Source organism: Heptranchias perlo, chromosome 7 (genome assembly GCF_035084215.1).
Source record: "Heptranchias perlo isolate sHepPer1 chromosome 7, sHepPer1.hap1, whole genome shotgun sequence".
Classification (NCBI taxonomy): Eukaryota; Metazoa; Chordata; class Chondrichthyes; order Hexanchiformes; family Hexanchidae; genus Heptranchias; species Heptranchias perlo.
In genome coordinates this window covers 47,678,474-47,704,801 of record NC_090331.1, presented here as the reverse complement: position 1 = coordinate 47,704,801, position 26,328 = coordinate 47,678,474, and the positions used below count along the sequence as shown (strand labels likewise).

General features: G+C 43.5%; 1 protein-coding gene across 6 annotated transcripts in view; it reads left to right on the top strand.

Moving 5' to 3' along the window:
- Nucleotides 1-26,328, top strand: part of mylka (myosin, light chain kinase a) — a 316,681-nt gene that overhangs the window by 196,546 nt on the left and 93,807 nt on the right. For all 6 annotated transcript variants that reach the window (XM_067987458.1, XM_067987459.1, XM_067987462.1 and 3 more), the window contains 5 exons: nt 9,093-9,230; nt 17,076-17,273; nt 22,597-22,843; nt 25,109-25,189; nt 25,541-26,313. In XM_067987458.1, the coding sequence (XP_067843559.1) occupies nt 9,093-9,230; nt 17,076-17,273; nt 22,597-22,843; nt 25,109-25,189; nt 25,541-26,313 (1,437 nt within the window). The remainder of the gene's footprint in view (nt 1-9,092; nt 9,231-17,075; nt 17,274-22,596; nt 22,844-25,108; nt 25,190-25,540; nt 26,314-26,328) is intronic.

The window sequence follows — 26,328 nt, the reverse complement described above, 5'->3', positions numbered from 1 at the left end:
ATCATTACAACTCTCCGAGTAAAAAAATGTTTCCTCATGTTGCCTCTGGTTCTTTTGTCAACCACCTTAAGTCTGTGTCCTCTGGTTACCGATCCTTCTGCCACTGGAAACAGTTTCTCCTTATTTATTCTATAACAGCGGTTCATGATTTTGAATACCCCTATCAAATCTCCCCTTAACCTCCTCTGGTCTAAGGAGAACAATCTCAGCTTCTCCAGTACCTCCACATAACTGAAGTCCCTCATTCCTGGTATAATTCTAGTAAATCTCCACTGCACGCTCTCCAAGACGAGCCTGCCACTTTCTGTCCATTAAAGTGAAAACCGCTGGCTGGCGAACACAAAAATGAATAACTCCAACTTTTAAGTCTAAAAAACTCAGGCCGCCTCTCTTTAGGTTTCTGATGATAGAGAAAAGTGACTATCTCTGACTATGTTTTCTATCAGAAAATTCAAAGACAGGCTGAACTTAACATGAAATGTTTATGATTTGAGAGGATTCAGTATGAGCTGGAGCAAGGCAAACAATGCCAGTGCCTGGTCTGACGAGTGTCGGCAATTTAGGGACTTTCCTAGAGATTCATGGATCTGGACGATAGTTCAGACAAAGAAAGCCCCCTGACGCAGTAGTTTTGTGAATCAAAGTGATTCTTTATTTAGTAATTTAAAAAGAGCACATAGCAAGTATGAAGCAACTCAATTAATACAAGGATTACTCTACACGATAATACAAGTGGGGGTTCGCAACGTTCCTTACTTAATGATTTAAAAGAGCACATAAACAGGCATGAAGCAAAGCGAGCAAGTAGTATATACAACCTTATGCATCAAAGCAGTCGTCGAGGTCTAGAAGTAGGTGTCAATTGCTGCAATAACAGGTGCGTTGTTGAGAGATGTGTTGAGTGATATGTCGAGGTTCTTCTCAGCAAGGTTTGTCTTTTCATCAAAGTTTAGAGACAAAGTGATTTGGTCAAAGCTCAGAATCAAAGTCTTTTTGTCAAAGTTCAGAAACAAAGTTTCGTTGGAGGAACTCATGCTGCAGTCGTTAACTCTTGAAGCTTCTTCCAGCTTCTTTAATGTTGTCTGTTGTCTGTCTGTTTTGACTGCTATGATATCTTATCTTTATATGCTTCTGAGCAAATAGGTGTGAACCCAAGTTATAAGAAGGTCCAATTTGTCCATTGCATTAAGATGGACGGCTGGTTGGACCACTAATGGACCGTATGAACCCTTTATATCCTCCCCTCTACGCAAAGCCAGGTGTCCTCTTATCTTTGTCCTTAGCAGTTGTTACGAACATCGAAAACCTTCTGGAAGCTTCTTCTTATCAATTGTTATTGAAAATTGCAGCCTGTTTACAGTTTCTGTACTGTGTTGCTCCTGCAATGTTAAACTGATGTTCAAGTGTCCAATTTAAACGGTCTGCACTTTGCTGTTTTGCAATTGTACATTTATACTGTAATATCCAGGGCAAGTTATCCCTTGCTTTCAAATGTACTGTAAGTGGACTATCCAAGTGAACGTCCCACTCCTTAAAGGGACTGGTTACCTCTTTATATTGAATCATCCAGTAGTTCAAAAGAATAAAATGGGGTTTGACCCAATGTCCAAAATCCTTACACTAGGATCACTTTTTATACATCAAAATGAAGTATCATTTAGTTAAATATGTGAATTCCTCAGCATCCTTAATAGATTGTATAGTTCTGCTTTTTATAAGAGTTGCAAATTGTTACTGGCCAATCAAGAGACTATTTGCCAGTGCCAAACGCAGACCTCGATTAACAGAGACCAGCATTCAAAGCAATAGTCTTGATGGATCATCCAGATGTCATGGCATTGGCCACGAATTCTGCTGCTACGGTGTGACGAAGGGCATCATTGAGATTTATTTAGAATTATATTTGAATTGCCAGGATCGGTGAGGAAGTCACTTATTCATTGTACAATTAGAACAACCAAAATTACAATATCATAAAATCTGCATTTCTGAAATCTTAATCATATCCTCTAGGTATTTCTTAATGGTGAAAAAAATATACTGAGTGAACTAACTCAAACCTCGAGGCTTTTAAAGCAGACTTTGACCACCCACGAACAGAGGTGCAAATTGTTGGACAGATGAATGTTGTCAGTAGAGTAAACCTTTATCTGTTTACAGCATCCAACTCCAGGCATCTGCTTAGAGTATCAGCTTGAGGAGTTTGTCCAGTTTGAGAGCATTTTCCCATCCTAGTCTCTTAAATTGCAAAGATCTCCTTAGCCAACAATTCTTTAGCTATACGGCAACCTCAGAACTACACACTCAAGCTTAAGGTAACTCCCTCTGACTGAGATCAGGAAAGGAAATCATCAACTTCCGCCTGAAGTCGGCAGAGGAGCCATACCGCCTTGCCTGAAGCTGGTATCGGGAGTCCTGAACCAGTCTCAGGTTTGGAGCTCGTTTGCATGTAGCCAGTGAACTGTGGGCACCAAATGGGTGCTCTACTGCAACGCGCTGGTTGTGGGAGGACAGGAAATTGGTCAGCTCCTACGCTGAGCTGGGGTGGGAGAAGCTGAGCCTTGAAGGGGTGAGCATGGGCCAGCAGCAGGCCGCAGTATTTTTGTGAAGACAGGAGGGGGGGGGCAGTTGAACGCCTCCTATCACCGCAAAAATAGAAGAAAAAAAAGTTTGAGGCCTTGTTGTGGAGCGGCTACCAGCAGTCCCTTTAAGGGCCACTGGTTAGGCCGCTCGCCACCAAGTACAAATGAGTGGACTGTGCACTGAGCATGTTCTTCCCATTTGTACTTTAAAATTGCAATCAGGGTCCTACAATAACAGAGGACACCGATTTGTATATTCGGTCAAATCCCTGCCCGGGTGAGCTGTTTGTCCTTTTTCAGGCACAGCTGAAAATTGCATGAGTCAGGCCTTGGGTGACCAAGGGGAGGCCGAGATGCGCCCCCCCCCACCCATAATTTTCAGCTGTTAGCTCTCTGTTTTTCAGGTAGCCAGAAATTGAAAATCGCCCCCACAATCTTTTAAGATGTTGCATCTCCACAAAAGGTTTATTGTGGCTCACATTTTTACCAAACAGCTCATCATTAAATAAACCGAGATGTTTCGAAAGTGTGTCCCGCATCTTAAGATCTGAATCTCCGTCCTCTCGTAGGATCCTAATGTAATATTTGGTTAATGCTACAAAGCCACGTTAAAAAACAGCTATGAACACTTGCAGTTTTTTTCTCCCCTTTTGGTGAAACCATCTAATTTATGCTGCAGGTAGTTTAACAGACAGCAGCGAGAGAAAGGCAGCTACAGCCAGCATCCTGCCCTCCTTCAACTTCTGCCCTGATTGTAACTAAACCTGAGCCATGATTACTTTTTACTTAGATGAAAGATGATGTCCTGAAAACCTTTCTGAAAACTGTTCATGCACCGACAGACAGCCTGCATCTATAATGATGGCCATTCTTTTTTTCCTTCTGAGGTTTTCTTTAGACTCTGCAGGGCAGGGGAGTGAATGCTGCATCTCCTGCTTCTGGAGCTTTGAAACCATTTTTGTTGAAGTGCAGTTTTATTTCCTTTCTGATATCTGGAAAGGAAATGGAAGTTGGACATGTGATTGTTTTATGTTGAGTGGATTTCTGTTTCTTACTGTAAACAAAATATAGATCCTTACATCATGCCCTTATATGGAGGGACTATGGGAGTCATGCACTGCAATTAGATATTCTAAATGATCACAATGTCACTCACTCATCGAGGTTACTATTACTGTGTTCTGGAATACATTGCCGAGTTAGAAAGCTTGTGCTAGATTCTGTGAGTTACTTCAGGCTGTTTTTATCATGAAGGTTCAATTTTGACATTTTGAGATTAATTTACTGTAGACCCATGTGTTCTCGTTGACTTTCCCATGTGATATCATCTTTTATATGTGATTTATAGTTCCCAAAGCTCCAAATCCCCTTGTGAATGACTGCACAACCAAACCCAGCATGTAAACTCAATGAATCAGCAACACAAGTACATACTGCAGTGCCCAGATCGTCTTAAAACTTAACATTGCTGCAAAAGAGATTAACACATTTTTTCCATGGTCCACTGTTTCGGGTTTACTTTTTTTGGGGAGGTGTGGGGCGGGACGGGGAAAAGTACAATCTGCACTAGCAAAAGTCTAACAATTCTGTTCATTGTTTTAATTTGTCTTATCTGTACTGCTTTGGAATATTATAGTTGCATATTTATCACTGGAAATGAAGGAAATTTCATATGGTTGACCCAAGCAGATTGTTCCCTATGGTGAAGGATTCAAATATCAAAGGACACAGATTTATGAAGTTTGAAGTAAAGGAATGAATCAAGTGGAATACGTTATCAGGAAAATCATTTGAAGTGAACAGTATAAATGAGTTCAGGAGAAAACTAGTTGGCCTAGAAATTTGAGTGCCGTGGTGGGGGTGGAGTGGTGGGGGTGATGCACAGGATACTATTCCTGCACCTGAATGGTGAGGCCCGGGGTGCCCACGATATTGAGCTTCAGGCCTCATTACAATGGAGCCAGTCAGCTGCGCATAGCAGCCGGTGAATCATGACTGAAGATCCGGCCGCTGCTGGCGTCGCAGCGACCCTCAGGCTGAGGGGGGAGAGATTGGGCCTCGAGCCAGGGAGATCAGTGACTCGGTAAGGGGGAGCAGCCCTGCATTCTTTTAATATGGGGTCGGGGCTCCACATTCAGGTAAGTATGGGGGGCCTTCCTGCCGGTTTAAGAACATAAGAAATAGGAGCAGGAGTAGGCCAATCGGCCCCTCGAGCCTGCTCCGCCATTCAATAAGATCATGGCTGATCTGATCCTAACCTCAAATCTAAATTCATGTCCAATTTCCTGCCCGCTCCCCGTAACCCCTAATTCCCTTTACTTCTAGGAAACTCTCTATTTCTGTTTTAAATTTATTTAATGATGTAGCTTCCACAGCTTCCTGGGGCAGCAAATTCCACAGACCTACCACCCTCTGAGTGAAGAAGTTTCTCCTCATCTCAGTTTTGAAAGAGCAGCCCCTTATTCTAAGATTATGCCCCCTAGTTCTAGTTTCACCCATCCTTGGGAACATCCTTACCGCATCCACCCGATCAAGCCCCTTCACAATCTTATATGTTTCAATAAGATCGCCTCTCATTCTTCTGATCTCCAGTGAGTAGAGTCCCAATCTACTCAACCTCTCCTCATATGTCAACCCCCTCATCCCCGGGATTAACCGAGTGAACCTTCTTTGTACTGCCTCGAGAGCAAGTATGTCTTTTCTTAAGTATGGACACCAAAACTGTATGCAGTATTCCAGGTGCGGTCTCACCAATACCTTATATAACTGCAGCAATACCTCCCTGTTTTTATATTCTATCCCCCTAGCAATAAACACCAACATTCCGTTGGCCTTCTTGATCACCTGCTGTACCTGCATACTAACTTTTTGATTTTCTTGCACCAGGACCCCCAGATCCCTTTGTACTGCAGTACTTTCCAGTTTCTCGCCATTAAGATAATAACTTGCTCTCTGATTTTTCCTGCCAAAGTGCATAACCTCACATTTTCCAATATTGTATTGCATCTGCCAAATTTCCGCCCGCTCACCCAGCCTGTCTATATCCCCTTGTAGGTTTTTAATGTCCTCCTCACTCTCTACTTTCCCTCCCATCTTTGTATCATCTGCAAACTTTGATATGTTATACTCGGTCCCCTCCGCCAAATTGTTAATATAGATTGTAAAGAGTTGGGGACCCAGCACCGACCCCTGTGGAACACCACTGGCTACTGGTTGCCAGTCCGAGAATGAACCATTTATCCCAACTCTCTGCTTCCTGTTAGATAACCAATCCTCCACCCATGCCAGAATATTACCCCCAATCCAGTGATTCTTTATCTTGAGCAATAATCTTTTATGTGGCACCTTGTCGAATGCCTTCTGGAAGTCTAAATACACTACGTCCACTGGTTCCCCTTTATCCACCCTGTACGTTATGTCCTCAAAGAACTCAAGCAAATTTGTCAGACATGACTTCCCCTTCGTAAAGCCATGCTGACTTTGTCCTATTAAATTATGTTTATCCAAATGTTCCGCTACTGTCTCCTTAATAATAGACTCCAAAATTTTACCCACCACAGATGTTAGGCTAACTGGTCTATAATTTCCAGCCTTCTGCCTACTACCCTTTTTAAATAAGGGTTTGTGCTGGGTGAGTTCAGCACGTGGTGAGTGATGCGTTGGGACATTTGAAAATTAAGAGGTCCTGCTAGAAGCGCAGGACCCTAGTTTAAAGAAATTATTTCCACCATTGAATGTTCTCGTGTGCTCCTGACGCTGGCGCAACTACCTTATCCAAAATGGCAGGTGACGCACTTCCAGCCAGAAATACGTGCTTGCTTCCTGCCCGCCATATTGAGAGCCCAGTAGGCCGTATAGTGTGTGAAAAAACATGCGCTGCGTGGCTGAATTTCTAGGCCATTGTGTTTATGTAGAGAGAAGGAATTGAGGGATATGGTGAGATCAAAAAGAGTCAGGCCTTTTGGGCCTCGTGACATTTTTCCTGTTTTTGTTCCTACTACAAACACTGTAAAGAGGACCGTGAGTGGTTGCGTTTTTGTTAATCATCTTTGAGTTTCCTCCTCGAAGGCAAAGTCTTTCATTTGTGGAAGTAATTCCATTCTCCTCTAAGACTTCACTTTATTATGGCTCATGATTGTTGCACTTTGGGTGGGGAGGGTGAAGACTCATTTCTTTCAATGAAGGTCAGTTCTATAGATTGATCTGTGAGATATCCCTTGACCGTCCACTCACATCACTCACACCCAGACATTAGAAAAATAGTCTGCTCTTCAAATATTGTATAAATATTCAAATACTAAACAAAACAAACATTCTATCCTGGAATCTGCTGAAAATAATATTAAAATAATCCCATACTGAAAAAAATATGGGCAACAGTTGAAAGCAAGACTATTAGTCTCATTCCAAATGGCATTAAAGAACTTCATCATGATATTAAATAATTATTGAAAGTCAATCTTTTCTGTATAGAATATCCTTTCCACTAAGAGTGCCAATTAGTTGATAGCTCTCGTGTATCGCTTCACATATTCACAGTATTCCCATTCCTTGGGTAAGCATCCAGTCAAACACTCCTATGTATCTTGAAATTGTCCATTAAATGCACTGTAATGATTAACGTTGTTCAGTCTGCATGTTCAAGCAGTATCTGGATTTTGAGTTTAGATCTGAGTAGTGGCATTAATGAATGGTAGAACGGATGACTGCATTGCTGTGAAATGAACTTCTGAACTGGGTCTAGTTTATGCCAGCACCAAACTGCATAAACGAGCATTCAGCTGAATATAGGTCCAATCCAACCTTTGAAGTTAATAAAGTACTGTAAGATGTAAATAGAATCAAAGAATGTTACAGTACAGAAGCAGGCCATTTGACCCAGGAAATCTGCTGGTGGTTTGCTCCAGTTGAGCCACCTAGTCTAATTCTACTCGCTCCCCATTCTTTTAATTATTCCTTTTTCAAGCTGCAATGTAATTCCTTTATAAAATAATTCATGGATTCTGTTTCAACAGTGGCTTGTAGTAGAGAATGTTACTTTCTAACCACTTTAGAAAGAAATTCTTCTTAATTTCCCCTTTAAATCTTTTTGCAATTATCTTAAATCTGTGCCCTCTCATTACCATCTCTCTGACTAGTGGCACAATCTATCACTGTTTACATTATCATAACCCTTCACTGAGCAGAGCACGAGCACTGAATCTTCAACACATACTATACTTGAACTAGCAATACCAGAGTTATTTCCTCAATAGTGGATAAGTTTAACATTTGATTTAACAAGCATGAAGTATCAAAACCCTTTGTCTTTCTCACTGCAAGCATTAAGTTAGCTTCAAAATGCACACAACTTGCCTTTGTGACATGTTTTACAGTGTGTGAGCTTTGTATGCAAAAATAATTTGGCCCTGAATTTGCTGGAGCGGGGCCTCTCGCAGCGTGCTCCACAGAGAGCTGGCACAGCCACGAATGTCAGAATGGCCTCCCTCCGTGCTGTATGATTCTATTATTAGTTAGATTTTCTTCCTTGCCCCTCAGCTTGAAAAATTTTTTTGCTGCAAATTGCTGGAAATGCGAGCTGATTTAAGGATAGAGGAAGAAACAGAGGAATGACGGAGAAGGAAATAGGGTGAACTAGAGTAAAATTAGATACAGAAAGAGAAATAAAGAGAGGGAAAGAAAGATTGGATTAAGAGAGTGAAAAAAGAGACAGAAAGGAAAAGTAAGAAAAAAAAATTAAAATTTTAAATTTTAAAAACCTCTAAGAACAATTTACTACCTGCAGGTGTGAGACTCTACACTTAAAATGATTCCCTTTCTGGGCTGGAGAGGTTGATTGGCATTACAGGAACATAAATCTCGTCATTAAAAGTGCCCATATGCTGTTAAGTACCAGCCCTATCTTTCTGCGGTGAGTTTAATTTGTAATTAATGCGCAAATGCAGCAATTTCTTGACACTCACGGGGAGATTGATGGCGAACTCACGTTTTTGCAAGACTAACGGTGGAGCAGCGCAAATCGCAACTTACGGGGTATCTGTTTCTCGCCAAAAGTTGCTGGGTGACTTACACACGAAGCTCGCCGTTATTTTGCCAGCAATATCTGGCCCATTGACATATCTGTGTGGCTAGAAGGAAGAAGATTTACAGAGGTTGTTAATACCGTGGTCAGATATAGTAGTTGAGAGAAGGTCTTCTGCATCATTGTGACACAAAATTGTCTTGCAGCAAGCAATGGTTGTCCTCTGCATTTTTTCAGGCTGCTGCTGTTCCTCTTTCTTGCTGCCCATGGGGTCCTTTGTTCTCCGGAGCATCTAGGAGGAGGCCTCTTCGTAAGCCTGGACACCACTATGATTCTTGAAGCTCTAGCCAGCCTATATTACTGCATCTGCATTCTTAGTTTCCAATCTCCAACACCCTCTATCACCACCCTCTTGGCCTTAAAATTAATTCATGTAAATGTCATTCAATTTGTTTAGTACAGAGTTTACAGATTTTTCTTGTAAACAGAAAGGAAGACCACCAAGAAGACTGAGAGTGCAAGTGATGAAGATTCCAAAAAGAGTTTTGGCCCGATCATCCTGAAGGGTCTGGCTGACCTGCAGGTCATGGATGGCAGCCAAGTGAGAATGACAGTGGAAGTGGCAGGTAAGCCAATCACTCTGAGCAAATAGTACTGAACCCCTATCACATGAAACCACATGAGAAAAGAGACCAGAGCCTAGAAAGTCCGCCGGGAATGCATCAGTGGCAGAGCTCCATTGCTGACCCTGCCGTTAGTTTGCGGGGCTGTGGAGCGGCCTACAGGAGCAGACCTTTGGCAAGGTGGGGATGCATCTGCAAGAGCCCCTGCCAAACACCCCAGAATGCCAGTGGTAGCTGGACAGCCAGGGGGGCATGCTAGGTTCCCCTTGAAGAGGAGTCCGGGTGTCCTGAGTGACCCCTAGATGAAGGTGGCTTCTACAAAACCCCTGAAAAGAATTCAGACCCCTGGCTTTGACCCCTAAGCGGGCCTCACTTCTACTGAGATTGGGCAGGTACCCCTGGTGAGACCAGGCGGACCTGCACTGATGGTCCCTACTGAGGTACTCCGTAAGTAGGAGTACCAGCCCTTGGCTCTGCTCCGACTTGCATCAAGGTTCCTTGTGGAAGTAGGCAGAGCCTTTGCCCTCAGAAGGCCATGCAGGAAACTGGCTTAGGGCCGAGACCCAGCCTATCTGAGTTTCCAAGACCCTGACGGATTGGCCGTGCCTCCGATTTTGTATATAAAATTAGAATGTTTTATAGGCATTCATTTTATATATTAGCAATAGAGGTGCCATAATAAGTTTAACTTGCAAAGAAATACTAGTGATGACTGGAGGGTGTCTTCCTCTTGGTCACAAAGAATGAACTTCCCATGTATGCTGCGTTATGGGTAGTGAGGTGCACTTGTTAAATCATGTGAGATTTGGGCATCTAAATTCAACATCGTTGCGCCCGTTTTTTGCCCAGTAAAATTGCATTAAGGTCCTAATGATATTATAGGACCCCGATTTGCATGTATTCATGGGGCTCCCGTCTGCTTCAGGCGGTCGCCTCGGAAGCCTAATAAAACTGCACAGTTCAGATGGTGTTGGGCAGGAATCAAGCAGGAATGGGGTGGTACATCTCCGAATGCGATTTTATCTCCACTACCACCCCGTTTCCACCAGGCTGGGGAGTTAAAAGCGCCCCTTACCTAATTAGGGAACTTTTGAGTTGTGGCAAAGTTTGTTTAAGTGCAGAATCCTAATCTCTGGAGTTTAAAATTAACACAGCACAATATTGATAGCCCAGATAAACCACTGGAAAAAGTGAAGATAAGAACAATTGTTTCCTCCAGTCATTTATGTTTACAAATACTGTTTTCTGTTGTTCACAAACTCCGATACTGGTGCATAACGAATGGCAGTGGGCCTTCCAGTATTTTTTAATAATCACAAAATTACAGGAAGAGGAATATTAGTTTTCTGGTTGGACAGTCCAATGTAGGTATACAATATCATTATCGAGAAGGAGGAACTGCAGGGGATACGAAACTCAGAATAAAGGAGCTACACCCTGATTTTCTGATACCTGCAAAATATGCATGCTTGTGGCACATGCCACAATGCTTCAATTTATGCTTCTCCACTTTATTTAAATCATCTCCCTGAACATGGAAACTGTGCAGAGAGTAAGACCTGGAGGCTGGTTGGCTGCGTCAGGAGATTGGGCCAACCAACTGATCTTAAAGGATGTTGTTCACCTTTAAAGGGGAGTAGAGGAGTGCTGCAATTGAGTGAAGATGGAGGTGCAGTAAATATTTCATAGATGTTGCAATGAAGGCCAAGGGAAAGCCTCCTGCTTTTAGTAATGATGCCTTGGAGGCCCTATTGCAGAAGATGCAGTGAAGGAAAGTGGTCTTCTTTGAAGCAGAAGATCTATCACATCTGAAAGCAAAGGCCCAAGCTGCCTAAGCAGAGGTCATGGGGTGAGTAAATGCAGTCTCCAGATCTACTGGGCTTGGGCGAAGTTGAGAAAGAACTTCAGTGGCATCAAAAGAAATGCCAATGTAAGTGTAGGTAGGTTTGCCTACATTTATACCATTCCTTCATACAAGATGTGGCCCCAATGCAACAGTCTATTTGCTGTGATTTCAGGGAGATTACCAGCCAAGCTAGTACATAGCCGTGTTCCCTTCATTCCATGGAATCTGCATGCCATATTGACAGTGAGGAGGGGGGGTAAGCGGGAGGGACGGTGGGTGCAATGGCGGGGTGGGGGGGGGCGGGGTAAGGGACCGGGGGGAGGGCGGGGGTGGGGGGAAGGGGGTGGGGGGTCAATAATTCCAAAAAAATAATGCCCACAAAACCAGTATTTGAACTCATGGGAGTAGTAGGCCAAGGAAGAAAGTTTGCAGATGATACAAAGATGGGAGGGAAAGTAGAGAGTGTGGAGGACATAAAAAAACTACAAGGGGATATAGACAGGCTGGGTGAGTGGGCGGAGATTTGGCAGATGCAATACAATATTGGAAAATGTGAGGTTATGCACTTTGGCAGGAAAAATCAGAGAGCAAGTTATTATCTTAATGGCGAGAAACTGGAAAGTACTGCAGTAGAAAGGGATCTGGGGGTCCGAGTGCAAGAAAATCAAAAAGTTAATACGCAGGTGCAGTAGGTGATCAAGAAGGCCAACGGAATGTTGGATTTTATTGCTAGGGGGATAGAATATAAAAACAGGGAGGTATTGCTGCAGTTATATAACTGAGACTGCACCTGGAATACTGCATACAGTTTTGGTGTCCATACTTAAGAAAAGACATACTTGCTCTCGAGGCAGTACAAAGAAGGTTCACTCGGTTAATCCCGGGGATGAAGGGGTGGACATAGGAGGAGAGGTTGAGTAGATTGGGACTCTACTCATTGGAGTTCAGAAGAATGAGAGGCGATCTTATTGAAACATATAAGATTGTGAAGGGGCTTGATCGGGTGGATGCGGTAAGGATGTTCCCAAGGATGGGTGAAACTAGAACTAGGGGGCATAATCTTAGAATAAGGGGCTGCTCTTTCAAAACTGAGATGAGGAGAAACTTCTTCACTCAGAGGGTAGTAGGTCTGTGGAATTTGCTGCCCCAGGAAGCTGTGGAAGCTACATCATTAAATAAATTTAAAACAGAAATAGAGAGTTTCCTAGAAGTAAAGGGAATTAGGGGTTACGGGGAGCGGGCAGGAAATTGGACATGAATTTAGATTTGAGGTTAGGATCAGATCAGCCATGATCTTATTGAATGGCGGAGCAGGCTCGAGGGGCCGATTGGCCTACTCCTGCTCCTATTTCTTATGTTCTTATGTTCTTATGAAAGTGATCAGGTCTCTGGGTGGTGTTTTTATCAGCACTACACTTGCAACTTTACTCTCTTTGTAAATGTCCTCTGCTTATAGGCGAAGGCTGCCCACAACCATTGGGAAAGGACCAGGACAAAGGTGTGCCAGCAATACTGAAGTTGCTGACAACATATGAAGAGATGGCCCTCACTCTGTGTGGACAGGAAGCTGCAGGGGGCTTTGACGACGGTGAGTTATGAGTCATTGTGCCGCCATCCACCAAGTATCTTCCATTTTTTATGGTCCTTCAAATTGAGAATCCGTTTTAGAATCCTGGATGCAGGGCCGAAAGTTGCTATTCTGCCGTATGAAGCACTAAAGATTTTATTTGTCTTTGAAGCCATCATCTAGGGGATACATTATAAAACATATTCTTCTTTTCCTGTAGGTTCTTCCCAAGATGAGGAGACCCATGGAAGTGCCGTCTTGGTCCCAAGCATTTCACAGCACGTTGCATCAAGCACACCACCTGCCCCTTGCTCCAGCAAAGGTATTAGCACCCCAGAGCTTTCAGTTAGTGAGTTTGAGGAAGGGACACTTGGTGAAGTACAAATCACAAGTGAAGAGGAGGCGAGGATGAGCAAGTGGAGATAGCTGGCAAAGAATGTAAAAGATCTGGCCAAGCTGCGAATCTGCCATATGTCAACGAGCAAGGGTTTGGTACCCTACTGAACATGCCTTCAGACAGGAATTAATGCAGGAACAAAAGGCATTTGCAATCTCCTTTCAGTCCACTATAAGCAACCTTTGGCAGCAGAACGTGCAGCAGTGCAGCAGACATCACCGTAGTGTTGTGGGTGAGATTTATTGATATACAAATGACCATAGAGTAAGTGGCATCCTCATGGTCCTCAGCCCCAAGGTACCATGGGAGGAAGCACAGATTAGAGTTCTCTCACAGATGCTGTGACTGGCACCAATAAGACATTAGGCACCTCAGTTACAGGAGGCTGTAACTGCTGGATTTCATACACTGGGTGATAATTTGGAAACAGCTGTGACAGTGGGCTTCAGCCATTTCGGAGATAACCAGTGGATAACCCTTGTGCAGATTGCAGGGCATCAAGCTAGAATGAATGAGCTTGATAGAAAAAGAGTTTTTGAGTAGGCAGCCTTTTCTCAAAAAGGTGGAGGCCCACTCCAGTCAGCCTCCTCAAAGGAATGATAAAGTGCCAGAGAGTGGGCAGGAATTGGCAGCCGTGGCATTGTTGGATGTGGCTCCATCTGTTGCAGGGACATTACACAAACTTGCATCCAGAAGTTCTAGGTCATGAGCATCCCATGGGGCCACGGCAACCAACAGCAACTTGCCACCACAGTTGATGTTCCCACTTGGGGAGCATTTTGCCAAAGTGTAAGGTTGAGGAGTAGGACAAGCACGCCAGGATCACCAAGGAGAAACTTGGGTGTACAGATTAATGCACTTAGCACAATGTGAATAGCACAAAATAAATGGAGATTTAAAAAAAAATTATTTGTCTGTCCACTTTCTGTTGGTTGCAGTCGTGGCACGGTCTGCTGGAGAAGGACAGACGATGTTAATACCAGTTGAGTGATGGGAATGTATGTCTCATTAATGGAGACTCCAGTGTTTTTGATTTCGTAGTACAATTACAGCTGGACAATAGCAGGATGTGTCCATTTACTAAAAGTAGTTGGCAAGCAATGAGTCTCACTTCCAGCCTACACGTCAGCTTTTTCTGTGCCGTCTTCCTCCTTCTCCTCCTGTTCCTGGGGCTGTAAGCCCCTTGCCTCCGCAGGCTGCTACATGGCCACTCCTATTCTAATTGCTAAATTGTGAAGCAGGCAACAGGCAGTGATGATCTTGCTCATCTGGGCTGGACTGTAGAGCAGCATCCTGTCTGATCGACAGAAGCATTGTTTGAGCATGCCTATGGTGTTCCCTTATAGTAGCTCTTGTCGTGGCATGAGCATCATTGCATCGACACTCTGCATTTTTTATGGGGGTTCCTGATGGGCATTGCAAAAGGTAGCCTGGTCTCCCAAAAGTCATCCTTTCATTCTTTTGGATCCTGCAAAAAGTTGCTGCATGGTACTGCTACAGAATGAAAGACTCATGGGTGCTCCTAGGAAAACGAACGTTGACACGTAGGATGATTGTTTGTACAGTAATTTATAGAATAGAACCCTTTTCTATTTGTATAAATGTTAAGGTTCACATGTGGAGCCCTGATGAGCACATGGGTTCCATCTTCAGTGCTCTGCACTTTTGGAAACACCACCACTCTCAAAAAGTTCTGTACCCTCTCAAGCTGCTGGTTCCTTTCTGCTAGGAATGTTCTGAAGATATTGTCCCCAGCAAACATGTCCCTTACTTTATGCATTTGTGAATAGCAGACTGGCTGCTTTGACTGATGTCCCCCCGCTGGCCTGAAGGATCCAGCAGCATAAAAAAAATGGGGCAGAAATTGCTTGTGAAATAACGGTAAGCTCAACAGCAGTCTTCGTTGTTAGTGGCAAAATGGAGGAGCAAGTTTTGGCGTTCCCGCAGTGAAACGCGGAAATCCGGAACTTGCTCTTCGTGGTTCGCCAGCGATAAGACAGCTTCGAAATAAAGCTATATCACCGGCTGGAATCAGTGGAATCATTGAAAAAGTGCAAACTTGCTTATCTGCCCAGCTGGAAAGTAACTAATTACGCCACCGAACAGGTACACTTAAAAATATAGGTCTAAACTAAGTTTTAACAGTACTGTAAGCCTTAATGACTGCCCAACAACTAAAAATTAACTTCTAAAAATGCAGAGTCTCGTTACTCCTTATTTTAATAGTTTTTGGTCGTTAAAAAAAATTTTAAATTAAAATTTTTTTTTACTTTTCCCTTCAGTCTCTTTTATTTAATTCAATTATTTCTTACTTTTTTGTTGCTGTCTATAACTGTTTTTACATTGATTTAAAATGTTGTACCTTTCACTTCCTGGTTTAACGCTGAAAGTTTGCAGAGACAGTGAACGCAGCATGTCAAAAATGCTGCAATCTGATTGGTCGAGGGGAGAGATCGATCCTCTCACTTCTCCCAGGATCCTAACTTTGCTTGAACTGACACCGGGATCGTCTCTGCTTCCTATTCGAGGAAGTGCCTGAAGAAAAGACCGCAATAAGCTTGCGGATTAGTTTAAATCTATGGAACGGCGAGGAGCATTGGCGCACTGCTTCGAGCGATTTCTACCCCAGCGGTGTTGCCACTTTAACAACTACAGGGAATGATGAATCAGTCGTCGATGTAGTTTGAAGATAAGCCTGCAGCAGATAAAAACTCGGTCACTGCTTCTCTGGTGAAGCAGAGGGGCTGGCAACAGATTTCCTCTGTCGTCCCCAGGTCCAACTGGCATGGCCTGTAGACTCAGACTCTGGGATATCACCAGGAGCGCACACAGCTCCTGATGTTCCTTTGCACCTAAAGATGGTTTCCCCTCGTTAATTTACCCTCCTCATTCAAGTCATGTAGCATAATTGGAATACCCAAAGGGATTCTCATTATCCAATCTTGCACTTTGTGCAGCAGCAGTAATGGCTAAACTGCAGACGGGTGACTGTTGGTAAAATATAAGCTGCAGAAAAGAAGACCAAAAATAGAGGCTTCTAAGACTATGAGATGCAGCAACACAGAAATTCCCAATCTCCCAAAAATCAGCAAACAATTAGCAAGTGCAAGTACTTTTATAAAGCAGGCTAGGCCGCTTCCCAGGTAAGTGCCCAATTTTTATAGGCAGGCTCAGTGCCCAACACAGAAATATGGCGTGGGGCACCATTTGAATAAGCAGGAATGTGATTGTTTATAAAGCGGAGTTTCGCATGGCAGCAGCAAGGCTTGCATTTGATGCTCACTATTGGACACAGTGTGAATGCAGCATGCGAGACTGGAGCTTTGATTTTCTGAACATGATCACCACTAAGTGAGGCTCCACATCAACAATGGAACATCAAGGTTGTAGTATAATAGAACTGTATGTGAGAAGAGGCTTCCAGAGCTTAAGGAGAATGGTAAACAGAGCAAACTATGCATAGAAAGGACTGAGTTGCACAAATTGTAAGTAAAATATAATGACACGTATATATGGAAAAATATCAATAAGAATGTTAATTTTTTTTAAAATTATAGACTTGAGTCAGCATGTCACAAGGGGCCAAGACTATTGCTAACCAATAATAAAAAAAATTCTAATAATAGAGTGGGGAAATTCTGTGGAAGACATTTTCCAGTCCTGCAACAATTTTAGGAGAAAAGGACTTTTTTGTAGCGTTCCTGTGAAGAACTGCTATATTCAGTTCCTGGGGCAGAACCCCTGCCTTCAACAAGCTGGTTAATGTTATCATTGACTGTAAAATTAATAACTGTGTAACAAAAGTTTTAACTCATATTTATTTCGTGTTTTAAAGGATGGTTTTTCATAACTTTTGAAGTTATTCTTTATGTATATACATATATATATATAGTTTTGATACTATGCAGGAATGTGATTATCATCTCTCAGAAAATAATTTCCGCATAGTTGGAAAACTCTAAGGTGCAAAATATTTCTTAACTACAATTTTTTCTGTCTGCCATTTGTTAATACTAATAAATGTGTTGATTTTATTAGCTAATCCACCCCCTGAAATTATCTGGCTCCATAATGGGAAAGAAATTCAGGAATCAGAAGACTTTCAGTTTGAGAAGAATGGAAATGAATACAATCTTTTTATTCAGGAGGTTTTTCCTGAAGATACGGGAAAATATACATGTGAAGCTTGGAATGACATTGGGGAAGTGCAGACTCAGGCAATACTAACTGTACAAGGTACTAATCTTTCAGATGTGTATTCCAACAGTTGAAGTACCAACTGATTGTGCTTCCATGTGCAGATGCACTCCTTGCATCTTCCTTTGCATTTAAAGAGGATGGTGGTCTTTAAAAATAAGTAATTAAAAATATGGGAAGAAGAACTATTCTTGTTATATTTATATGCTTTAAATTATGTCACAACATTAATCAAGCTTTTTTTTTAAACTAGATGTTTAAAACTACCATTGGGTTGATATTTTAAATAGCTGGATTTGAAAATAACGTGAACTATTTCACTGTTTTGTAAGATCAGTTCGGAGCACAATATTATTCTGCTCAGTCAAAACGGCATACATAACTTTCAGTAATACAGCATTTCAGATGCATATGAAACTTTTGGCACAGGACCAGCACCATATCTGTGATACAGAAGTGCCTACATTTTAGGATTTTGAGGGTGTGCTACCATAAGCTGATTTAATGCTGACTCGAAGCAGCTAATTGTAAACTGTTTGAATGAGCACTCTTAGGGGGTGATTTTAAACCCCAAGAACGCGTGGGTTGGGGGCGGGTGGGAGTTGAAAATAGTTGTTCTTTGGGTCGCGACCACAACCCGGCTTTATTTCCGGGTTTAAAGTCTGCGCGATAAAGTACGGGCTTCCCACTGGGAATGCAAAGTCCGAAAATTTTGCGGTTGCGACCCAAAAAAAAACTATTTTCAACTCCCACCCGCCCCCAGCCCACCCGTTCTTGGGGTTTAAAATCATCCCCTTAGTTTCAGGCTGACTTCGTATCCTGCTTATGTGCTAACATTGTGGTAGATTTTTGTCTTTACCACCTGGACATTAAGCATGTGCTGGCCAGAGAGCAGAGAGGAAATTGGGCAAGGAGAGGATCATACACGGGCTACAGAACCTGCCCAATTTCCACCCATTCGTTTAAATAGAAGGAAAATTAAATAAATTCTGTTGGTGGCATGTGATCCTCTCTACCAGGTTTCCCTTTCTGCGCTCTCCCCAGATGAAATTTAATGCCCAGGCGGTAAAGGCAAAAATCTGCTCCACTGAGTGTTAATAAGATTAATAATATTTAATTAAATCTGACAAAAGAGATGTTTGTGGCTTAAAAAGCTAGTCACTTCAGGTGAAGCTTTTCTTAATGAGAAAAAGGATGAAATAGAAATTCAATCGCTCCCAAATAAGGGTACACAGGGGGAGGGATGCACTGCATGTGCCTGATCTCATGGTCCCAGGTACCAAGTTAAATTTATGCTGGGATCTCATTAAAATGATTCAGGTGTGCAACCAATATTCATTGGGTTGGGGGGTGGGGAATGTGGCAGGAAATCATGTGTCTCTGACACCTCTTAACAGCTGTCAGCACCTCTTAAAGGGGAGGTGCATTCAGGCTGCAGAAACAGGGAAACTTCCCAGATAGAAGAAAATGGTTGGAAGAGGTCCAGACAGGACACCCTGGTCCAGATGCTGCAGTGGACACCCTGGTCCAGGCGGTATTCAGGAGGAGGGAGATCCTATCTCCCCCACCACCCCCCCCCCCCCACCTTGCAGGGGGCAGAAAGTCATCCAGGCAACATCTCTGCTGCCAGTGGCTTGAGGATACCGTGGAGGCTCCCAGGACATGGCTGAAATGCCGTAAGAGGTTCAGTGACCACATCAGAGTTGTGAAGGTAAGAATACTTATTCTCTGCTCGCACCTCCACCACCTCCAGCCTCACTACTCTCAATAATCCCCACCCCACTTTCCTTCACACTCCTACAATCATTGCACCACACTCCACTCCATCTCCTTCTCCTCATACTCACACTCACCACTATTGTAACCCTCACTTTGCCACACTTCACATCTTACACACTATGTACCAACTATTCAACCATGACAGGCACATTCTCTAAACACCTCACAAGGATGTCACTAACACACTCTCTTCCTTCTTCCAGGAGAAGGTCAGGCACAACTTGCGCCAGGAGACTTCTACCGGAGAAAGCTCAGCCCACCTACACACCGTCTCCCAGGTGGAAGAAAACATGCTGGCAATCACAGGCAGGGACAGAATCGAGGCCATGACGAGTGTCAACGCTGGAGGAGACATCGCACTGGGTTTCTTCACACTTTATCCTCTTTTTCCCTTCTTACTTCTATCTCACCCGACACATTGTGCATGACAAATTGCAGCTGCTTTCACCAACCACTTGTTCCTCTGCTATGTCTTCACACCTTGTCCATCTCTTTCATTTCAGATGCTGAAAGGGTGGACATGCCTCTGCCACTTCAGGAAGAGGTTGCCAGCATTTCTGAAGATGCAGCATCAACTCAGAAACTGGAACCATACGTACTTTAGAAGCTAGGCCAGAGGAGGGGTCTTCATGTGGTGAATCACCAGTGTGAGCACAAATACGCAGGAGCTCAGGCAGGGGACACCACAGGTGCCAGCTTGCTGGAGTGCGGGATCACATATTAACTCTGCTGTGAAGGACTCAGATGCTGACTTTGAGGGCCCAAGTTACCGAAGAAGGCTCATGGGCATAGAACAGGAAATGCTAGATGTAATGGGCAGCTTGCCAATGAGCTTGTGTACAATGGCTCAGAGCATGGAGGAGTCCAGCTCCAACCTGTGTCAAGGCTTCACGCAGAACATAGAGACAATTCTGTCCAACATGGTCAGATCCATGAACACGACAGTGGCGTTCACCATGATGGATCCTCTGCTGACAGCTTCAGTGGCAGCTAACACTGCTGCTATAGAGGCTCAGGTGGCTGCCATCTTGTCTCTGAGAGCCAGTGTCAACAGCGGCTTCCAGAGTGTCACATCACTCCTGCACTCTGTTTTCGCACAGAGCCGAAGGAGTGCTGAGACGCCGTCCCAGGAGAGTGGCCTTAGCTCGGTGGGAGAGGCACCTGCAGTCCTCTCTCAGGACGACAGCATGCCTGCTGCCCCACCACCCACTCCGCCAGTGCCCTTATTAGTGCCACGCAGTCAGCCAAACCAAACAGCCACAGCCCACGCTGAGATGCTGCAGTCTGCAGCTTGGGCCTCAAGGCCCAGAGCTGCTTGAGGTCGCCCACCATGGCCATTTGAAGTGTCCTCAATGGAAGCTCAACACCTTCCACCTCCCAAGCAGTAGCCATTGGGGATACCCTCCGTAGCAGCACTAGAATAAGTTAACGACTACAGAGGACAGGCAGTAAGAGCTTACACAAGGGTGATTCAAAATTATTTCTAACTATTAGATATAGATGGAATTGAGTTATTGGATAAATTTGTTTTTTGTTCTATATTTGGTGGTGGTGTTTATATTTGTAGTGAAGTGAGGGCAAGACCTACAAGGCTGGACTGTGGGAAGGCAATCGGATGGTGTAGTAAGGACGGTGGTGATAAGGATTGCAGGACTATTGATGTACTGGGGATCGGAGGGATGGTTCACTTGAAAAGCTCTTGGGTGAGCTGCTCCCTGAGAGCTCTGGCAGCTAGAGGCACTGGTGGTCGATGGCACTCCTGCTCTTTCTCCTCTTCATGCTGCTCCTCCTCCTCCTCCTGCTCCTGCTGCACTTCCTGCTGTTTAGGTACTGGTATGGGCTGGTTCCTCATGATGGTAAAGCTATGGAGCATGCAGCAGACAACCAAAAACCTGGATACCCACTCAGTGGTGTACTGCAAAACTTCTCCAGAACGGTCTAGGTTGCGGGAGCATTGCTTGAACATGCCGACTGTCTGCTCAATAACATTTCTGGTGGCAGCATGGCTCTCGTTGTAGGTCAGTCCTGCAGCTGAGCCCGGATTCCTGACAGGAATTATGAGCCATGTGTGAAGGGGATAGCCTTTGTTGCTCAGTAGCTAGCCTGTGACCTGACGGCTTGGTTGGAATAAAGGTGGCACAGAGGACAGCCACAGGATGAATACATCATGACTGCTGCCAGGAAACTGAGCACAGAACTGCATGATGTGCTGCCTGTGGTCGCAAACAAGCAGGACATTGAGGGACTGGAATCCCTTTCAATTCAGAAAGAAGCCAGGCTGATAATGGGGAGCACGCAAGGTGAGTGCAGTCTATGGTGCCTTTGCACCCCGGGGAAGTCTGCAATAAGGACAAAGCCTAGTGCTCTTTGATCCTGCTTCACTCTGTACAGTGGGAAAGAGATGTAGTTATTTCTCCTGGCCTGGAGAGCCTTGGTGACCTCCCTGATACAATGGTGGACAGCATACTGTGGGATGTCGCTTATGTAACCTGCTGCAGCCTGAAAGGAGCCTGTTGCATGAAAGTTAAGGGTCACGGTGATGTTGACAGCCACAGGCAGTACTGTCCATGTCCTGATTCGCGGCTCGAGTTGTGACTCCAGCAGGTGCCTGAGACATTGCTCCTCAGTGAAGTTCAGATAGAAGAGATGCTCTCTGAAGACCCGCTGTGGGTATGAACTCCTGTGCAATGCCTTCCTCCCTCTTCCCCCAGCTGCTACTGCTCTCTCTTGTCTTCTTGGCTGCTCCCCCTCATCCTCCAACCCCCAAAGGCAGCCCTACCAGACCACCCATGACTGCAGTGAAACTGTTTTGAAAGCAGCCAAAAGCAGTGCACCAAAAACTTCTTCTCAGAAGTAAGATTTAAGTTATAAAAGTCAGAAAATAGTCCAAAAAAGGCCCAGAAGTTGACCAGTAGCCTAAAAGGACAAACCAGCAACTAATCTGTTTGTTGTGGATGAGCCCTTTAAATAGCACAGCTGAAGGGTCCTTGTTACCTGCCAGTGCCATGAGTTGCTGAGTGACGAGTCAAGCACTGGGGCAGTCCAGATTCAGGAAAGGCTCTTACAACAAACGTAGGACCCTTATTTAAATATTTTAATAAGTGTTTTAAATACTTCTAGCCTATACCCTGGATGTCCAAAGAGGAGCCTGATCCAATGTGCCAGGTGGCGAACGTCCGGCGCAGAACATGTGCATACGTGCCACCTGCGATATTGGTTGTTAAGATGCCCTTTTTACGTCTGTTAAACAGGCATGGTGCCAATGAATTTTTAGGCCAATATTTCAGAGTCATTATTGCCCATTCAATATTGTCATAATATAATTAATATAGAATTTCAGAGGTCTAGATAATCTCTATGATAGTGACAGAAGTTCTTACTTTAAGAACATAAGAAAGAAATAGGAGCAGGAGTAGGCCATACGACCCCTCGATGAGGCATCTCACAGAAGTTTGTTTACAATGAAGAATGTATGGCTTGGAAGTATGATATTCTTGAACAGAAATAAATTGTACACTATGCTCTATCCAACATGATTTTGTATCAAACAAAAATCATACAAAAGTCTCTTCTGATTCTGTAGAGCCTCAGGATGGAATACAGCCCTGGTTTATCAGCAAGCCAAAAGCTGTGACTTCAACTTTAGGGGAACATGCCCTCATCTCATGTGCCATCGCTGGAGATCCATTCCCAACTGTGCAGTGGATGAAAGACGGGCAAGAGGTTGTCATTGATGAAGGCTGCGAAGTCCTCCAAAATGAGGATGTGTTTACACTGTTGATCAAGAATATCCAATTTCACCATGCTGGTCAATATGAAATACGGCTCAAGTATGTTTACAATACATTCTCCCTAAATCTTTGTCTGCAATCCATATAAGCAATGAAACAACCTAAATGTGTTTTAGCATTCACTGTTTATAGAACAACCATAAATGTGTATAAAGAAAACATTTATGATTTCACTGTAAATAGTGAATGGTGGAAAAGTTCTCTCTTCATAATTTCTTTTAATGCAAGTGTAGAAATGTTCATAATATTTTATTTATAATTTTAATATAAATTATTTTCATAAATTGCAGTTTGACTTATTTGGTCTAACTAAATTATATGGGCTTATATGATATGGCCTTTAGCAAAATGTGTCTAAACTCATGAAAAATTTGTGCTGGCACACCATGTGCATTGCTGCCCTTCAGTTTCTCATGGCTAGGTATGGACAAACATTGAATTGGAAATGCAAAATTGAACTGGTCCAAATGGGCTGATTGAGATTTCTGTACAAAGTGCAACTTCAGACTGGTTTGAGAATTCTTACTGCTCTGATTGGGCTGCTGCTTATCAAGGATACAGCTTGGATGGGATTCTGTCTCATTTGGGCTGGACCTTGAAATTCCAGTTGGGGGGGTCATGGGCTGATCTTCTGCGTATCCCCCACATGTAAAGGAGGTGTGTCAGGGGGAGTTCACGGGCTTCCCCAGGAAATTCCTTCCCTTGAAAGGCCCCAGTGGAACTCACACCAAATGAGACCTGCTGTAATTGAGACAACGTTCTAAAGGGCCCAAACCTTCTCTAGAGAAAGGTAATCAATTCCCAGAGGCGATCAAATACCTTCTCTATTCAGAGTGGCTCCAGTGGGAGCTGACATTTTTTTTCCCCGGCCTATTTGAGCCTCCTGAGGACTCCATTTTGCTTTATAAGGGCGTATCGACTCAAGTTAGGGCAGACATCATTGATGTGCCCCTTCTGGGTGCAAGTCAAATTTCTTCCCCTTCATTTTTTAAAAACTTTTTTTGATGACTTTTCTCCTTGTCTGAAGGGATACAATTCAAAGGGTGCCTAATTATTCTAAAGAGGCCATTCTTCATGTATGAGGCTAGACCATGAGTGGTGGTGGATTGTTTTCCATGAGGACATCACAGCCAAGCCTCATCCTGTCTTAACCCAACTTCCACAACTGTGGACATTCCAGCAGGGAGAAGGGGGACTATAGCTGATTGTTTCCCTCCTCAACCAGTCATGCTGAGGCCAATTGTAGCATCTCTTCTGTACAGATCAAAAATAAAATATGGAACTATCTGCCCTCATGACTCAGTTGCATGTGCCTTTACCAACTGAGACCATTAAACATAAATGTGTGACAGTTGAATCTTGGCAGATCACCTTAGAATAATATACTGAGTTTATAGTTCCAGTTTTAGGGCTATAGAGCTGTGAAGCTAGCTGAGTTTCAAAAAACAAACATATGGCAGAGTTTTTACTCTCACCAATTTTATTCCCTCCCTACTGCTCGTCACGGCATTAATTCCTTGCTGGGCTATGTTTCCACGGGTGTCAATCACCCTTTTGTATCTAAGCCAAGTGGCCATTATTCATGTGTGAGCCTTGACAATGAGTATTAGCATACCATTCAACCAGGGAGCAGCACCACCCCGCATGATCTTATCCACATCCAATATTCACATCCAAACTCACAGCAGGGGCTGCTGAATAACGATCAGGTGCAGGAATTCTCCCTAAACCAATTGTAGTGTGTCTGCCATTATCCAAGCTGAGAGAAGGTAAATCAATACAAACCAATGATTGAACCTGAGACTCTCCTTGACTGTACTGCTTGGCTACTCACTGAGGCATTGGGGGAGATCCATAAGGCAGATTGATTCCTGAAGATCAGTAAGGGTCTTCACTTTGTTACTGACAACTGTTCATCCTTAAAGCATTTGGTCACAGCATTATTAACCATAAGGAGTTTACTTCTTTTGCAAAGGAAGAGTTAGCAGCCTGAGTGTATCCCATCCCACAAATCTGATTCATCTAATTACAGTAAGCTTGTTTTGCTTTGATAAGCAGTTGAATATTTATATACCAAGCTGGTCTGCATGGTTGCTGCTCACATTGTGATGGAGAGATAGCAAGTATTTATAACCACAATGCCTAAACAATACGATTCACATTTAAAAAATTGCAGGCTAGCATTTGCTACGTTTCAGAAGCATATACAAATATGGTTATTCATAATAGTCACTTTATTTTTGTAATCTATTTTTCCATATATTATTTAACTTAAGTCCTCTCTTTTTCTTTCACAAATGTTAGAAACCAAGTTGGCAAGTGCAGCTGCCATGTTTCTCTGGTGGTCAAAGAATGTTCCCTTTCCCGAGAAGAAGCTGAGGAAGAGTAAGTATGATTCCCAGGCATTACTTGTGAGGGTTCTATTTTTGCACTGCCTGTACTAAGGTCAGCCAGCTCTAGTCTGGAAAAGATTCAAAATTTAATCCCCAAAAGTGACCAAACAAATTGTTTACATCACACAGCTGTGCCATAGTACACAGCCCGAGTAGAGTCTGTCTCACTTTTTTTCATGCCCTTACATGGTCACTGAAGTCATCAGTGATGCAGTACAGTAATGTATTGTGTTCATGTAATAAGCCTTTCCCTTTTATAAACATTCTTGTATCAAGCCTGGGGCTGTTCTGTAGCTTTCAAACTAACCTCTTGTTAATTCTTTCCTTTCTTTGCTGGTAACAGTAAGGAGCAACTGAATGCCAGTGTCTTTGAAGAGGAGGAGGGTTGTGGTGATGGCATAGAGAAGAGCACTGCAGAAACAAAAGTAAGCACAGACGAAGAGAAAGCATTCCGTGGAGTGCTTAGAAGAAAAGTTGAAACCAAAGAGCAGTCTGCAGAACAACTCAAACAGCAAGAGGCTGAGCAGAGAGATTTCCGTTGCGTACTAGGGAAGAAAGTGATCACCAAAAGCTTGTCTGAGGAAGAACTGAAGGAACGATCAGCAGAACAAATGAACTTCCGAGAATCTCTTTCCAGACATGTTAAAACGACTAATTCATTTGAAGAAGAAAAGAAAATTTCAAGTCCCCAACAGGTAGATTTCCGGGCAGTCCTAGGTAAAAAGAACATTCCCAAAATATCACCACAAGAAATGATCACACCAAATCAAGCACAGCCAGACTTCAGGAGTGCTCTAGGCTCAAAGAAGAAAACTTCTACTGACAAAGAAACAAATAATGACGCTGAAAACATTCAACCTGTAAAAGTGAACTTAAATGATGATGTCGATTGTAAACATGGATGTTCATGTGTCGATGGCGGAGTAATTGAGGAGAAATCTGAAAGCACAAGCAATGTACCCGTCTTTAAGGAAACATTAAAGGATGCTCAGGTAGCAGATGGTGAACGTTTATTGTTGCAATGTCGGGTTGTGGCCGAAGTACCCCCAATAGTCACCTGGACTATAGCTGGAAAGGCCATCAAGTCATCCAAGTTCATTAATATATCTCAAGAAGGTAACTGGCTTCCAT